General features: G+C 49.9%; 1 protein-coding gene across 3 annotated transcripts in view; it reads left to right on the top strand.

Annotated features, from left to right (window-relative positions):
- Positions 1-8,394: 8,394 nt before the first annotated feature.
- Positions 8,395-15,723, top strand: part of CACNA1E (calcium voltage-gated channel subunit alpha1 E) — a 294,179-nt gene continuing 286,850 nt past the window's right edge. For all 3 annotated transcript variants that reach the window (XM_024758847.1, XM_024758846.1, XM_024758845.1), the window contains exon 1: positions 8,395-8,660. In XM_024758847.1, coding sequence (XP_024614615.1) covers positions 8,395-8,660 — 266 coding nt within the window. The remainder of the gene's footprint in view (positions 8,661-15,723) is intronic.

Raw genomic sequence — 15,723 nt, 5'->3', positions numbered from 1 at the left:
CACCTTGAGGGATACCTCGGAGTTGGGGAAGCAGAAAAGAGGAAGCGTGTGCTTGGGTCAGTCCGAAGCAGGTGCTGTGAGTAAGAGTTTTGAGGTAGGCGTGGGCACAACGTGTTATAACTATGTTAATGCTCTGGTACATGGGTAGATGGTGTTGGAAAGGTAGGTTGAATTCAGATTGTCTTGAGTTGTCAGGCTAAGGAGTTTGGCCGTGTTTTAGGCAGTGAGGAGCCACTGAAGTCAAGTGATTGACAGGGAGAATGATGTCACCTGGGTAGAAAGTGGCATTTTTGGAGGGGGAGCTTGCTTTGAAGGAATTATAATGAATTCACTTTCAAGTACATTGAGTTTGAGAGGATGGTGGGTAGCCCAGTCGGTACAGAGTTACCCATTACTTAATTGTGCATTTGGCTATGGAAATGAGGTGAAAGCTACGGGATAGTGGCTAGACGTGGAAGTAGAGGATAGTTGAAACTGTGGGTAAGGACATGACCCCAAAGGGAGAGAAGTCAGAGAGAAGGTCAAGGGGTTGAGGACAGACCCATGGGGCCTCCCATGATAAAGGGACAGGAATAAGAGGAGTAAGAGAAGGACCGGGCAGTGAGGTGGGTCCTTCTCTTACTCTTATTCTGGGAGGGGTGGAGACTGGGATGCTAAGGGGTGGACCTCTGAGAAGAAGGGGAGGTCAGTGGTGCCAAACCCTGCAGGATGGTCCAGGAGAAGGAGGGGAAAACAAAGACCATACAAGGTCAGTGGGGTCTTCATGCAATTTCTGGGGGTTGGAAGGGGCAGAACCAGTATGGTCTGCTCAGATGCACGTTTCAAAGCTGGCCTCAAGTCCATATCATATGGGAACGCCTTATTCACTCTGATTATTTTATACCAGGTGGGTGTAACCAGCTGTTCAGCGGAGGAGAGAGTGGGAGAGAAAGGGTGTGGTGATGGACAGGTGGTGGCTTAATCTGCGATGATTCCAACCCAGAGTCCTGTGAGAGACAAGCCTGGTGGGCGGGGTGGGTGCGACTTCTCTTCATTGGACCGGCAGGGCTCCTCTAGGCTCTGTTTGGGCTCTGAGCTGCTGCTTTCCCTGCTGGTGGGACATCTTCTTCAAGAGTGGAACGTGGGGAGTGAGTGGGTCAAGAGCGGTCAGTCAGTGCAGGATGCAGCCCAGCACCCTCTCATCCTCAGCACGACGCCACATGAAGGCTCTCATTTTCTTTCCGTTGAATGAATGCATCAGCCCGAGCCCACCCAGGCTGAGCAAGCTTTGCAATGTGTGGGCTGTATTTTGTTTTCCAAGTCAAGAGGCCAAGGGGGCAGATGAACGGGCGTGTTTGCGTCAGTTGTTTTCACCCTTAGATGGCGAGGCACCCTCGGCTCACCCCTGTCGGTCAGAGCTGGAGCTCTGCGGAGTGGTCCTGCCGTCCTCTGCCTCGGCCAGACAGCAGGGCTGGACACTGAGGGTGGGAGCTGAGGTGCACAGTGATGGGGCAGGCATCCTTGGCTGTCTGGGGCTAGACACTGAACCTCCAAAATGACTTTCCCAATAGGGGTTAATGTCTTTCAAGTTTGACTTTTGTCCAGGCCGAAAAGTGACCTCATCTCATGGAAAACAGAGGATTGAAGTGGTAATACTAGACTCATTTATGATCCTAGATACTCTGCAAGAAATGAAAGATGCTGACTGCTTAATGAATTCCCTACCTTTCATCCCCTGCACGCCCAGGCTCTTGTGTCCCCCAGCACTTCTCAAGGTCTCCAGTGCTGTCTCTTTCAGGGGGTGCCACTGATTCTTCTGTTTTCCCAGCCACCTCCAGCCCCAGCCCGAGGGGACGCCTCCTTCCTCGGCTCTTCCTCCACCCCAGACCCTGTGCTCTCTTAGGGTGCCTGCCACATTCTGCCTCCTCTTAGCGTTCTTCATAAGGATGTTTTCCCCTTCTTCTCTTTTAGACCGTAAGCTTTTAGGGGCCATGACTGTGTCTAATTTATCCTTGACACTCAGAATCCCTGGGAACAATGCCAGGCACATTAAAAGCGGTTAGTGCTTATTTGTTCAATGCGTTTATGAATTAACGAAGAAGTAAACAAGCATGACTCTCCCAGGTATCAAGACCTTTGGGGTCTTCAGACTCTGGTCTCTAATATTTTGCTTTCTTTTCTCTTTTCCCTCGTCTTTCTAAGTCTCAGGCACTTACACGTCTTTCCACCTCCATCTATTCTGCACACACCACAGCCACCCGTGGGATGCACTTCTGAAGTCTGCTTTCAGAAGCAGAAAGCTGTCAGATGTGCGGTGTTTGCTGTGTGTACCGTGGTCACAGCTAAAATGTAGTTAAGAAACACTTATGCGGCACTTATTGTGTGCCAGGTACTGATCTAAGAGCTTGATATGTATTAACTAACTTAATCTTCATAACAGCCCTGTGGGACAGGTGATGGGCATTCTTAAAAATTTAACCCTCTGGGAGACTCTCTGGCTCAAGGTCATGGCTTACTTCTCCAGGGTCTAAGATCATGCCTGTGACCAGACTCTTAAGCAAGGAAAACATGATCCTGACATGCAGTATGTTAAGTGTGGTCACACATTGTAAGGAATCCTGACCTCATTACCAGGAGATGCAGCTCTGCTGTGGCCTGTCTCTGTACACTTGGACACGTTCCTGAACCTCTGGGTCCCAGGTAATAGAATGTGTCTCAACAGTCCTGCAGCAAAGATGCCGTGAGATAACATTACCATGGTTGGCACCCAGGAAATATTGAGTTGTCATAAATGAATGGTTTAAAAAATATTGTTTAGCAAACTTTGCACATCTATAGTTAGCTGATAGAGGGTTGGAGCTGTGCGGTTTCTCAGGTATAGGTTTGAGAAATGCCGGTTCTAGGGACAGACATTACATAAGGATGTGAAGTTATGTTTTCACCCAAGTCAGGGCTGTAAGGTATTGTGGAAGCCGCCAGACTCCCAAGATGTCTGCATCACCATAATGCTCCTCTGCTCTGCGATGAATTTGCATATGGTCTCCTGCCAACTTTTCTTCTTAAAACCCAATCCCAAATCCTCTCTGCATTATGTTCCTTAGAGCAATGCTTTGCATAAGAGTCTATTTCTTGGAAAGGCTCAACAGGGGAAAAATAGAACAAAAGGGGCCCTGATCACTTAAGCATAAGCGATCTGAGTGGAACTGGCCGGGTAGGGGGAGATGAGGGAGTGGGGCTGGTGTGAGGGCACACACCTTTAGATGAGGCGAAGGTGTGCAGACTCCCCAGTGGTGGGCTGAAATCTCCTGTGAAGATGGCCCAAGACCTGACAGATCTGGGAAGAGCTTTATGAATGAGGGAAATAGGCTAAGTGCTTCTCCATCTTTGCCACTCACATCTCTCCATCTTGGTACAAACTCCCATGGCCTGCCTGGTCTGGGGGGAGCGTGGCAACCTTGTTTCCTTCCTTTTCCAGAGGATGCTGGAGGGACCCCCTACCAGTCAGCTTCTCTCTTGCTTGCACTTTGAATGGTGCCCTGGAGTAGAGGAGTTGCAGGGTTATTAATGCTTTGGAATTGGACTCTCTGCGTGGGATTCATACTCCAGGAAAGTTTTTCACTTGCTTCCTTGGATCCTTTTGGGTTTCTAGTTTTCAGGTCACTTCTTGCAGGAAAACATGTAGACCTTTTGGCTGCCGGCTCTTAACTCGTGTGTGTGTGTGTGTGTGTATGTGTGTGTGTGTGTGTGTGTGTGTGTGTACCTTGTACTCACATGCCCAGTGTGTGGGGCTGCACGTTTCAAGTACTGTGAGATAGCTGATTGCATTGTTGGTGAAATTTGGGGCTTGGGCCTCAACAAAGTACCACAGGAGTAGAGGGCTAGTGACAAGAGCTCACGTCTAGGAATGTCTAGGCTCTGAGGTGTGGTGCCCGAGGTGCTAGGCTGCCAAGTACCTGAGCTCACAGGCATATGCTCACAAATGACCAGTAGATGGTGCTCTAACAACATGAAAATATGGCTGCTCTCCCTCCTGGGCTGGAAAGGGATTTTAGAAAACCGGTTTCCAATCAGAATTATGACCAATTGATGATTTTTTTTTTTTTTTGCGGTACGCGGGCCTCTCACTGCCGTGGCCTCTCCCGTTGCGGAGCACAGGCTCTGGACGCGCAGGCCCAGCGGCCATGGCCCACGGGCCCAGCCGCTCCGCGGCATGTGGTATCTTCCCGGACCGGGGCACGAACCCGTGTCCCCTACATCGGCAGGCGGACTCCCAACCACTGCGCCACCAGGGAAGCCCCAATTGCTGACTTTTTATATTTCCTTTTGTGGGTCTTTAAGAGGACACTGGAACTAGGGACATGGCAAGTTCCCCTTACAAAGAGCATTACGGCAGTGACCTAATCTGAAGTTTTTTCTAAGGATCCTCCTGGATCTTGAGGGCAGTAGATGTGTTCCCAGTTAAGCATCTTCCCAGCGTGGTCCCAGGAGCATTTGGCCACTGATCAGATTCAATTTGAGGATGGTAAGCCCAGCATTCCCATAGGCTTAGCGTAATTGCATAGTTTCTTCTCTTGATGTTGAACAATTTGGGATCACACTATTACTGCCCCTGAGAAATTAGCCTGGGTATTGGAAAAAGCCATCAAGTGAAAGATCTGTTAGAAGTCTAAAATCTGCCTCTTATCAGATGTGGACAAACTACTTAACATTTCTGAAACTCTTAATTCGTTCACCACATCAGGGTTGTAATACATGTGTTGCCAGGCTGACCTCAGAGGTTTGGAGTTAGAGTTACATAAAGTGAAAACTATTGAAGACACATAAGATATTGTTCAGCCATTAAAATTGCAGCCCTCTGGGGACTGGGAGAATGGGGGCATCGGAAAGCATGAAAGAAGTTCACAGATCTCAAAGGGCTCAGGAGCTGTGACAGCCAGGTGGGGGTGAACGTGAGAGTGTGCCTTCTTCCCAGCATTACTGTCCTCAGGCCAAGTCCATTCCCAAAGCCATTTGTGCCATCACGTTTGCCTTTGTCCTCTTGGGCTCCACCCTCTAGGAATTCCCAGTTTTTAACTCCCCTACAGAGGCTTTCACGCTCCCCAGCACACTTCACATCATCCCCAACACATGCATTTGTGATCCCTGCCTCCTGAGAAGGTAGGAAGGTAAGCCTCAACTGCAGTGGGTCCTCACATTTCCGTGAATAACCTCCTGTCTTGGGAATTCTAGGTCCGTAGAATTACAGCAGCAACAGAGAACACAGGACATTGTAGAGAGAGCAAAAGGAATTAGTACTGGATCTCTGCTTAGTAGGTGACATTGAAGACACAAGCCAAGGGTTCCTGATCTTCCATGAACTTCTTCCAGGAGGTAATGGGTTGGTGAGCCCTGCTTCCTCTGAGAATGAACAGGCATGCCACCCTCTAGCCTGCAAAGGCTGGGACACGAAGCAGAGGGATGAAGTTGCAGCATGAGAATGAGGTCCATCTAGCATTCTAGCCAGTAAAGTTATACAATCTAATTTAATCCCAGAAGCGTATACTTTATTTTTATCATCATCTATTTTGTCCATGATTGTGATCTCAGTTCCTAAAACAGTGCCTAGGGCTCAGAAATATTTGTCAAATGATTTGAATGAGTTTTGTGCTATGGGTTATGGTCCTACCTCTGAAAGCATGGATTTGATAATTTCCGAAAGTCTTTTTTAATCCTGTATGGTTTACAGGGCTACTGAGAGAGCCACTTGTGACGGGTTCTAAATGACTGACAGCTGACGGGACTTTGGGTCCATAGTATCGCCTTCCCTTTCACTCTGACTAGGTGTTCAGGCAGAAAAGGACCCTCCAATTGAGGTAGGTAGAAGGACTAAGGCAGTAATGGGAAAGCAAAATACTCTGACTCACCTCGAATAGTAATTTGGCTTAAAATGGGCCTTCCTGAATCAAAAGGTCAACACGCCATGCCCAAGGGCAGCAGTGCCTGCTAGGGGAGGACGCGTTGAGACCATTCCTTTTGTTTTCCAGCACCAGAGACTTTCCCTTCACACAGACACACACTCACATACATTCTCACACAGCAGACCCGTGTCAGTGCTCACATGGCCTTGTCCAGCACACACACACATCCACCGAGGAACACACGTGCCTCTCACTCAGATGTCACCTCTCTTCTCACCAGTTAATCTCACACACAGACACTGCCTTCCACACCCGCGAATCCACACTCACCCATGATTTCCAGCCTCCGGGCTATGGTCAGTCCTTTGTTTCCTTCCTCTGTCCCCACCCCCACCCCGTCTCGTCCATGGCTCAGGTGGGGAGGATTTGGATAGGGCTGTGCGTTCAAGTCAAAGCAGGGGGGCAGCTGGTACCTATCTTCAGTTCAAACCACTGACTCACCTGTGCGCAAGGGCTTGGTTGCTAAACCCAGGGACTCGTTCTCTGGGGCGTGAAGTCCACCATTCCCGCTTCTGCAGCTCAGACGCTAATTCTATTTTTTCTTCATTCTTGGGGTGTGTTTGAGGAAGTCAGTGGAGAGGACTTGGGAGTAAAAGATAGGGGTGGGAGGATCCCCCTGCTTGAGAAGGTCGTTTTAGCCTAGAACTCACTACCTCGGAACTCAGTATCCCAGAGATACAGGGCTCTATTAGAGCCAAACCCAAGAGGTCGTCCCAGATCGCTTTTAGAGAGGGGCGGGGTGCAGAAGCTCCCGCCAGAGCTGGCTCCAACACCAGAGTGCGGAGCCCCCAGAGGTTCTAGCGTCCCTCGTGGGACCTCCAGGCTGCTAAGTGGGGACATGGGCAGAAGAGGGTGCTGCCTTCTCTGCGGAAACCCTGGGGCAGCGCTCTCGGAGCCTGGGAGGTGCGGAGGCGCGGCGACCCGGCCCCGGCGCAGGGCGCGTAGAGCGCAAAGGCTTCGACTCCCGGCTAGGGCGGCGGCGCGCCGGTCACTGCGCGGGGCACAGCCCCGGCGGGCGCCTCTCGGCGGGGACAGGAGGCGCGAGAGCGTGCGCGCGTGCGTGTGCGCCCCCGCCAGGCCTCGGCTCTCAGGCGGAGACTCCGCCGCGCCGGCAGCTGCGCCAGCCTGTTTCCTCTCAGCAGTACTTGGGGAAAGGCGATTCTTGCCTGAATCTTTGCAGAGGGGGCCCGCTACCCTCTGGCTACATCGATCAGTAGCCCAAGCCAGCCTCGGGTCCCAGGAACCTCCTGCAGCGGTTGGCCGGGTCCTTCCGGCTTCATCCCCGCCCCGCCCTAGCTCGCCAGGCCCGCCCCCGCTTCTCCTGGCTCTTCAGTACGCGCCTGACTGCGCCTCTGCGCTCCGCTCGCTCTCCCCCTCCTGGCCTCGCGCTTCTTCTCCTCTGCTCCTCGGAGTGGGGCTGCCAGGGTGGAAGAGGAAGACTGAGTCGGTAGTGAGCAAGTTCGGTCCTTGGACAACTCCCGTGCCAGGCTACCGCTGGGCTCAGCTGCAACCTGTTTCTCCCTCGCCCAAGTGCTCGCTCGCCCGCCCGCCCGCTCGCTCCCGCTCTCCCGCCCTCTCACCGGCGCAGCCGCGGATCGCTGTTGCATGCTGATCCGGAGAGGCGGCGGCGGCGGCGGCGGCGGCGAGCGCTCCGGGCGGATGCTGGCACTCGGGCTTCGCGGCTCTCTGGATGCTGCTCAACTTCTCTCCCAAGCGCAGGAGCTTTGAAGTCATTTGTCCCTCTCCGGTTGGATCGACTTCTTATTTTGATATTTTGGGCGTTGCGGTTTACGCAGCAACCTCAATACAGCTCTCCCCCTTCTCTCCCTTTCTGTCTCTCAACCTTTGGATGCGTCTGTGCTGGCAGATTTAAAGACCCAAGTCTTGGCTGTGGGATTTCTCAGATGGACTTGCGGGGGCTGGCGTTATAAAGCATGTCACCATAACCTCGTCCTTGTCTTTTTTTTTTTTTGAAAAGTTCTTTTGTTTTCATTTTTCCCCTCCCCCCACCAATAAATTACCAAACTGTTACCTAGCGGGCCGGTGCCTGCCTCTCTCCCAGAACTAGGTGGTGCGTCTGCCAGAAGAGGAGCTATGTTTGAAGAGCAGCCTACTCCACCCGTCTCCTCTCCAGTCCCTGAACGCCACCACACACTGGCATTTTGAAAAAAAAAAATATATATATCCTCCAGAAACTGAGCACACCCAAGCTCTTACCCCCTTTTTTTCCTCCTTGAGGAATGGAGCTTCGCAGAGGTTGTATTTAGATTCAACAGTTCAGAGCGGCGGGGTTGCAGCGGCCGCCTTTCCGAAGAGCTCGCGAGGCTCCCCGGAGGCGGTGGTCCCCGAGTCCGTCTGGATGCGGCTCTGAGACTCCGTGTGTCTTTCTGCTTGTTGCTGTGTGCGGGTGTTCGGCCACGATCACCTTTGTGTGTATTCTGTCTGTTTAAACTTCAGGATGGCTCGCTTCGGGGAGGCGGTGGTCGGCAGGCCGGGGTCGGGAGATGGAGATTCGGACCAGAGCAGGAACCGGCAAGGAACCCCCATACCGGCCTCCGGGCCGGCGGCCGCCTACAAGCAGTCGAAAGCGCAGAGGGCGCGGACTATGGCTTTGTACAACCCCATTCCCGTCCGACAGAACTGTTTCACCGTCAACAGATCCCTGTTCATCTTCGGAGAAGATAACATTGTCAGGAAATACGCCAAGAAGCTCATCGATTGGCCATATCCTTTCTTGCCCACCATCGCTCCCCTCTCCCCCCTTTGCATTTCTTCGGGTAAGGGGGGAAACGTAGCATGGAGTTTGCACCCCCATTCCTTTCCTGGTGCCGATTTGCCTCTTTGCTGAAGTGCACTCTGTACTTTGGTGCACCTAAGAGGCAAGCTTGGTGCTGTAGAAACCGATGTGGGCACTAGTGTTTTGCAAGGTAAGACTTTTGGTTTTTGATATTTCCTACGTGGAAGTCTCCAGCATCCCTGGGTGCATGGTGTTGTGGTGTCTGCCCCTTTCGTCGCTGGGCTTTATTCGATTCTCAGCCCCCTAGTCCCTTCACAAGCTGCATAGAATGGGTTGCCCCTAATATCTGGGTTTTCTTTCATACTCAGCCCCCCTTTTCCCTCCCTTTAAGCCATCCCCTTTGCCCCCATCCCCACCAGCCGGGAAGACACCTACACTATCAGCTTGTAGGAAAGTCAAGACTCCATGAGGGGATTTATCAGTTCAGAAGCTTCAAGAGCTCTGAGCCAAAACCCTGTAGACAAGTTGACAAATGGATAAATAACGCAGGCGTTTGGCTTGGGACCCAGCTAACTCTGCTGGGGACTGAGTTTAAGTTCCACTGGAAGTGGAGTGAATGAGTGTGTCAGGGGAGGCAATCTCTAATGACACAGCCCAGACAACGCAGAGTTTGGGCTCTCTTCTCAGCCATGAAAGAGCAGCTCATCAGGGCCCATCCTTTCCTTAGTCCTGGGTTGGGTATCAGCGGAGTGCTCTCCTAGTGCCCAGGATCCAGGCAGATCTGCTGGGCCTGCATTCGTCAGCGGGGTGCTGCGTCAGCTGAGCCCAGAGGTGTGCAAGCAGTCTGTCTCTCCCTAGTTCCAGAGGAACTGCTCTCCACAGAGAGCTGGTGGGGGGACTCTCTGATGGTAACGGTGTCGGGGTGAACGGGCATAGAGAGCGGTTCTTTGCAGGTTTGATGAAGTGCACCAAATGTGGGCTGCTGACTAGGCATCTCACTGCCTCTTTCTTCCCGAAGAATATGGGCGTCTGGCAAGGTCTCTAGGAATTGGGGGTTGCTGGATGGTGAGGGGGATGAGTAGGGAGCAAGCCCGTGGGATGGTGTTATACGTGGGGGTAGGCTTGGAGACATGGGACTTTGATGCTTGTGGAGAGAGATTTCTTGGGAGGGATGCACCTGCAAAAGAGGCCACTCCTCTTCTTCCCCATCCTCCCTCCTCCCCTCCCCCACCCTCCAGGTGTGCAGCAGGGAGACAGCTGGAGCCACGTTGGGTCTCTAGTAGAAGCGAGGCTCGTGGCTCACTCCCCTCGGGGTCTGGGCATCTCCCTGCTACTCCCACCCTCGTCTCTGGCCTTCCCCTCTTTCCTCCCTAGTTCCCTGCCTCAGCAGCATGGCGATTGGCTGGCTCGTGGTGCTTCTAGGCAGTACCCCTCATTAGAAACGGAGGAGCATCTCTAGGCAGATATTCTTCCTGCTGCTGCTCGAACCCTCCCACAGCCCCCGCTGGCTGGGCTTCTTCTCTCCTTCTCCCTGCACTCCCCTCCCTCTCCTACCCGCACGGAGTGATCCTGGGGCCAAACAGTACCAGAGTTAAACCTACCTAGGGTGAGGGGGACTGGGGAGGGGGAAGGGTCCGGTCCCTGCAGTCCCGCCTGCCGGTGAGCTGCACAAAGCCACAGCTCTCATTGTGTTTTCGTGCCGCGGCTGCGAACACTGCTCTAGTCAGGTCCCTAGAGATTTCTTCAGCGGCACCCCCTTCCCCGCCCGCCTATCTTCTACAGTTCTCTAAAATTTCCCACCCACCAGGTGCTGCCTCTCTGAGGGGCCTGTTTACCTAGACAGGCGCCCTCCCGTTTCCCGGCGGTAGACAAAGCCGCCCAGCCGCCGCGCGGGTGGCAGAGTGTGCCCGCAGCCAGCGTTGGTACCTCGGACAGCGCCACCGAAACTGCCCCGCGGCCAGGGCGCCACCGTCCCCGGGGTTCAGCACCTCGGGCACTTCCGGCCGGGCCCAGGCTCCCGGGAGGGGAAATTAAGCACGTTTCCTACACCACGCGTTCGCCGCTTTTCACGTTTTCTCTTCCGCTGTAAAAAACGCCGCCTAGAACAGCAGGAGTTGCGAGCGGCGCAAGGTGCGACTGTGGGTTTCACTGCGCTCTTTCCTTGTCTTCGGCCAGAATGCGCCAAAGAGACTCAAAGGAGAGACTAGGGAGTTGACTTCGGCATCCTACTCAGTGCCTTGGCCTTGAGCCCCGTCCCAGTGGTCTCTTCCATCCCCATAGTTGGAAGTTTCACAGTGCTTCTACAGCATGTAGGCTGTTAGTGTTTGGAGAGCATCTGCTAAGGTGTGTAGTGGAGACCTGTTCGCAAATTTAAAACACACCATGTTTGCTGTTTATTCCTGGCTGTACAATGTAATTGACTAATATATATTCCCTCTGGTGGTGACCATGTGGACACATTGCGCTTCTGTGGGTTCTGCGTTTGCTCTAATACCGCATATAAGTTCCTAGTCTCACCTCTCTTCTTTTCTAATTCCTTTCTGGAATTATATTCCTTTTTCTTACTGGGAGTCAGTGTGAGCACTGGTTACCAGTAAAGCTTGGGAGCTAAGCTGTCTGGGTTCAAATCTCAGTTCCTTCACCAGCTCTGTGACCTTGAAAAGTTACTTCATTTCTCTGTGACTCAGTTTCCTTATCTGTAAAATAAGGATGGTAATAATGAGTTACTGGGAGAATTAAATGAATTAATATATGTCAGGTTCCTAGAACACTGCCTAATTCCCTGTAAACACTAGCTACTATTATTAATAGAGTCCTTCAGAAATTTCAGCATACCAGAAGGGAGGGATCTTAGTTCTAGGTGAACGAAGTCTTCTAGGCTTTTGTCTCCCACAGACAGCAAAGACCAGCATCACCTGGAGGCTTGTTAAAAATTCAGAATCCCAGATACAGAGAAGAAACCAGTGGTTTCCGCAAGGGAGAGGGGCAGGGGGAGGGGCAAAATAGGTGAAGGGGCTTAAGAGGTACAAACCAGCAGTTATAGTATAAACAAGTCACAGGGATGTGATGTACAGCACAGGGACTATAGTCTATGTTTTATAATAACTTTGTATGGCATGTAATCTATAAAAATATCGAATCACTATGTTGTGTACCTGAAACTAATATAATATTGTAAATCAATTATACTTCAATTAAAAAAAATTCAGAATCCTGAGCCACACTTCAGATTTACTAAATCAGAATCTGCATTTTAATAAGATCCTCAGGCGATCAGTATGCCTGTTCGCGTCTGGCAAGTACTTCTGTGCTCTACGTAAGGGCCAGATTTTCACAGAAAGGAAGGTTCAGGACACATGTCAAGACTTGTTTTGAACTGTCATGTTCACATGCAACGTGCTTGAGGATTTTGATTATTCATGTAGTATACTTTTTGAGATGTATACATCTTTTCTTGGCTGCAAAAAGTCACTGTAGAACTAGGGGGATAATAGGTACTTCTGTGTGCTGTGTTAGCGGTCTCTGAACACCACATAATACTGGTCTTTAATCAGATTAGCCTGAAAAGATCAGCTAAATAGAAGGAATGATTTAATTTAGACTTGCCACTCTCTGACTTGGTTGGGGGTGGTGATAACCTCGTCCAGTTGTTAACAGGGAAGATCTCGTTCTTATGGGAAGAAATGCATAGGATAACCTAGATTTGGCAAGAAAAATGGTGGCAAGTCAACGGCCCACTCTGAATGTGTTTCATTTTTCTTGGAAGCTACGTCTGCACAGGGAGATAATTTTATTTTCTTATGGCATTCTCTGCTGCAGTGGATGCCATAACCTTTTTGAAAATGCTAATTTGATTTAAAATGTGGTATCACATTTTATATGATTCCTCTTTTTCTTTTTTGCTCATCTAATAGATCTAACAAAAGGGTTCTCTTTTTCTCAGGGAATTGGCTGCTGGGAATGTCACCCCGCATTCACTGTGTCATAAGCTTACTGGCTCTAACCCTTCTGTGCCCAGGCCCAGTTGCCCTGTGGATCTCCAGGGGCTCCCTCATGGTTTGTGAGATGTTCCCCACGCGTTTGCACTTTTCCAGGTTAGAGGATGAAGGGAAGAAATGGCATGTCTGACTTTGTGCCATTGATGGGCAGTGGGAGATTTCTCCCCCACTGATGGTGTGGGTTACCTCAGAAGGGGAGCACATGTTTCATGTGGAAATGAACATGGTTTAAAGTAGGAAGATCAAATGTGTTTGTAGCCACTGAGCTGATGAAGCTCATTATAATGAACCTGTGGATATTCATTCGTGATTTCTTGTTTCAGAGAATTTCTTTATAGCCCCAAAGGGCTCTGGCTTTGAGTCAGAGGTTATGTGCTTTATTATGGAGAATTTCCCGTTGTCAATTATCCATTATTTTTGGAGGATTTTGCTGAAGATTACTGAAAGCTTTAGTTCCCCAATCTCCCATTATGGCATATACTTTTCTCCTGTTCTGTTGCCTATAGATATATTGTACCGTGAAAGATAGTAGACTGTAATCCTGGCAGGAATTTCAGGTTTGATGTAACTCTAATGGCTCATGAGTCAGAGCACCTTGATTAGGGCAGAGGGTGGCAGCTAACAAGAATGCAGTCTGTATTTATATCCTGTGATCAGATAATGCAGAAAGTCTTCACATCTTCTGTGTACCTGGGCACAGAGGCAGTGAAACAGATAGCGACTGTAACTGGCACTGATGCTGCGGGATAAAGGTCTTCATTTTCTGAGTCTCCCAGGACAATCTCCATGTTGCCTAGTGGCTTTGCCCTTGAAATAAGGTGTGAGAAATGTTTCCTCCAGAAACCAGGCTAGGACTTGTCGTGGGGACCAGTTGTAATTGGGATGCAGCCTGGAATGCTAGTTGGAGTGAAGGAGTTTGACAGAAATGAAATGACTTGAGGATGGAGACAAAAATATCTTGGATGTGATAGTGTTGTCTGTTGGTTTGCATGTCATTATTTCCCCACTTCTCTCCACTTGCTTTCCCTGTGCTAGGTGCAGGGCACACTATGAATTAAAGGAGGAGGAGGAAGAAAATAACAAGAACAGGCCTTCTTTTTTTTTTTTTTTTTTAAACATCTTTATTGGAGTATAATTGCTTTACAATGGTGTGTTAGTTTCTGCTTTATAACAAAGTGAATCAGTTATACATATACATATGTTCCCATATCTCTTCCCTCTTGCATCTCCCTCCCTCCCACCCTCCCTATCCCGCCCCTCTAGGTGGTCGCAAACCAGGCCTTCTTTTTATCTTCTTTTGAAAGATCTAGACTCTGGGATTAGTAGCTCGATCCAGAATTGCTTATCTCTTTTTAGCTGCTGCTATACAAAATGTAGGTGTCTTTTTCCCCCCTCAAACTCTGCTGCATTTCCCCCTCTTTATAGGAACATCTGGTTTCTTTCCATTTTCATATTCTTAGTTGAAATAAAATGCAGTCAAGATGTGCAAAACTATCAGAACTCTTGCAGACTCTGGCTCTCTGTGTTCTATCATGTCATCAGTAGCCTCCCTCTTGTCATCTGCAGGGCTGCCTGGGAGGCTGCAGCTCCCCAAGGCCAGCATGTGGTCCAGCCCATCAGAGGCAACTGTGCTGATCTAATTTTGTTTATCACTGACCACTAAGACATTAAAAGGGGGAACCTATACGTGACTGTAATTAATACCCTTTTATTCACGGAGAGAGAGACCAGGTCCTTTTCTTCACTTTCTCTTTCTGCCCAGTCCTCCGCCCTTTTCATCTTTCTATATTTCTCTCTCTCATTTTTAGGTTCAGCCTTTGTGAATAATTCATTATATGTGTGGGTTTTTCCTAGGCTTTTTGGAAAAGGAAGGTTATTCATCTTCTTCTTGGTTATGAGGAAGATCTCTTGCAGAGGGCCAACTTCACAAATCAACTTTTTTCTCTAAGTCCTCTATATTTTTGCAGTGGGATTGGGACACATGAGAAAGGTAGCTGGGGGGAAGAATCTTTTTAAATCGTTTTTTTTTCTTGCTGCTTTTGTAATGATTGCCTCCTACCCAGTCCTGTTACATTTGGGTGCCCCATCAGTTTGCAGCCATTCCCCTCCTGTATTCGGGGAACGTGGTTAACTAGAAGATATTTATGTCCCCAAGCACTTGTCACTCTGAATCCTTTCATCCTCCTAGGTCTTCACGCTGATAAATGCTGAGCCACTGAGCTAAGAAGCAGGCTTCTGTAACTGCTTCATTTCAAATTCCAGTGTGAATTCACATAGGATTGGAGTGGGGAGCAGACACTTAAATTAGTGTATCACGCCCCCCATCACCATGTGACTTCTAAAGCAGTCCTTTCAAAGAGGGATAAAAATGCCAGGGACCTCTATCAACGCTTCTCTTCCCAAACGTTCTAAACCTACGCAGAGAGGGCCGGTGGAGGTTCACCAGCCCTGTTGCCAGCATTGCCCTTAATTAAGGACGGAAAGTACAGCACAGAGTTTTTAGGTTCCTCTGACCGAGCAGCCTCTTATGCGTTAAGCCTACTTCAGTGCGCTGTCTATGGTGTATTTTTGGTCACTGAGCACCCCAAGAATGTTTACTGAGTTTTTCATTCCCCACATCTTTGGCAAGTCTTTGGCTATAAACTCTTAACCCTATGTATGAGCCCCTATGTCCCCTTCTCTGGAAAGCAAGGAGCAGCTAGAAGGTATATGCTTAAGAGGCAGAAATGGGCCAGATTAAGGAGAACAGCACTGAATGACTTTAAAAAGTATCTGTTATCCAATCCATACCCCACCCTGTCCCTGACAATGCAGTGGGTTATCCCTTAGGGGTTTATTTTCTTATTGTATTTTGAGTTCCAAGTTTGTAGGACTGAACAGTTCCACTCTCAGCCTTTTTGAATTTTTTTGGTTTTGTTTTAAGGCCTGCAATGAATCCATTTTTGTAAAGTAGTTCATCCCAGAGGCAGGTGGGCGGGGCTTGGGGATGTAACTCCAGGCTAGGCTCCAGCTCTAGGCTCCTGTGGTCCAGCTAAGTGAGCGGCTTCAGGGA

This window comes from Neophocaena asiaeorientalis, unplaced genomic scaffold (assembly GCF_003031525.2).
Source record: "Neophocaena asiaeorientalis asiaeorientalis breed wild unplaced genomic scaffold, Neophocaena_asiaeorientalis_V1.1 scaffold270, whole genome shotgun sequence".
Taxonomy (NCBI): domain Eukaryota; kingdom Metazoa; phylum Chordata; class Mammalia; order Artiodactyla; family Phocoenidae; genus Neophocaena; species Neophocaena asiaeorientalis.
Note: the sequence above shows the minus strand (reverse complement) of the source record. Positions and strands in the feature narration are given on the sequence as shown.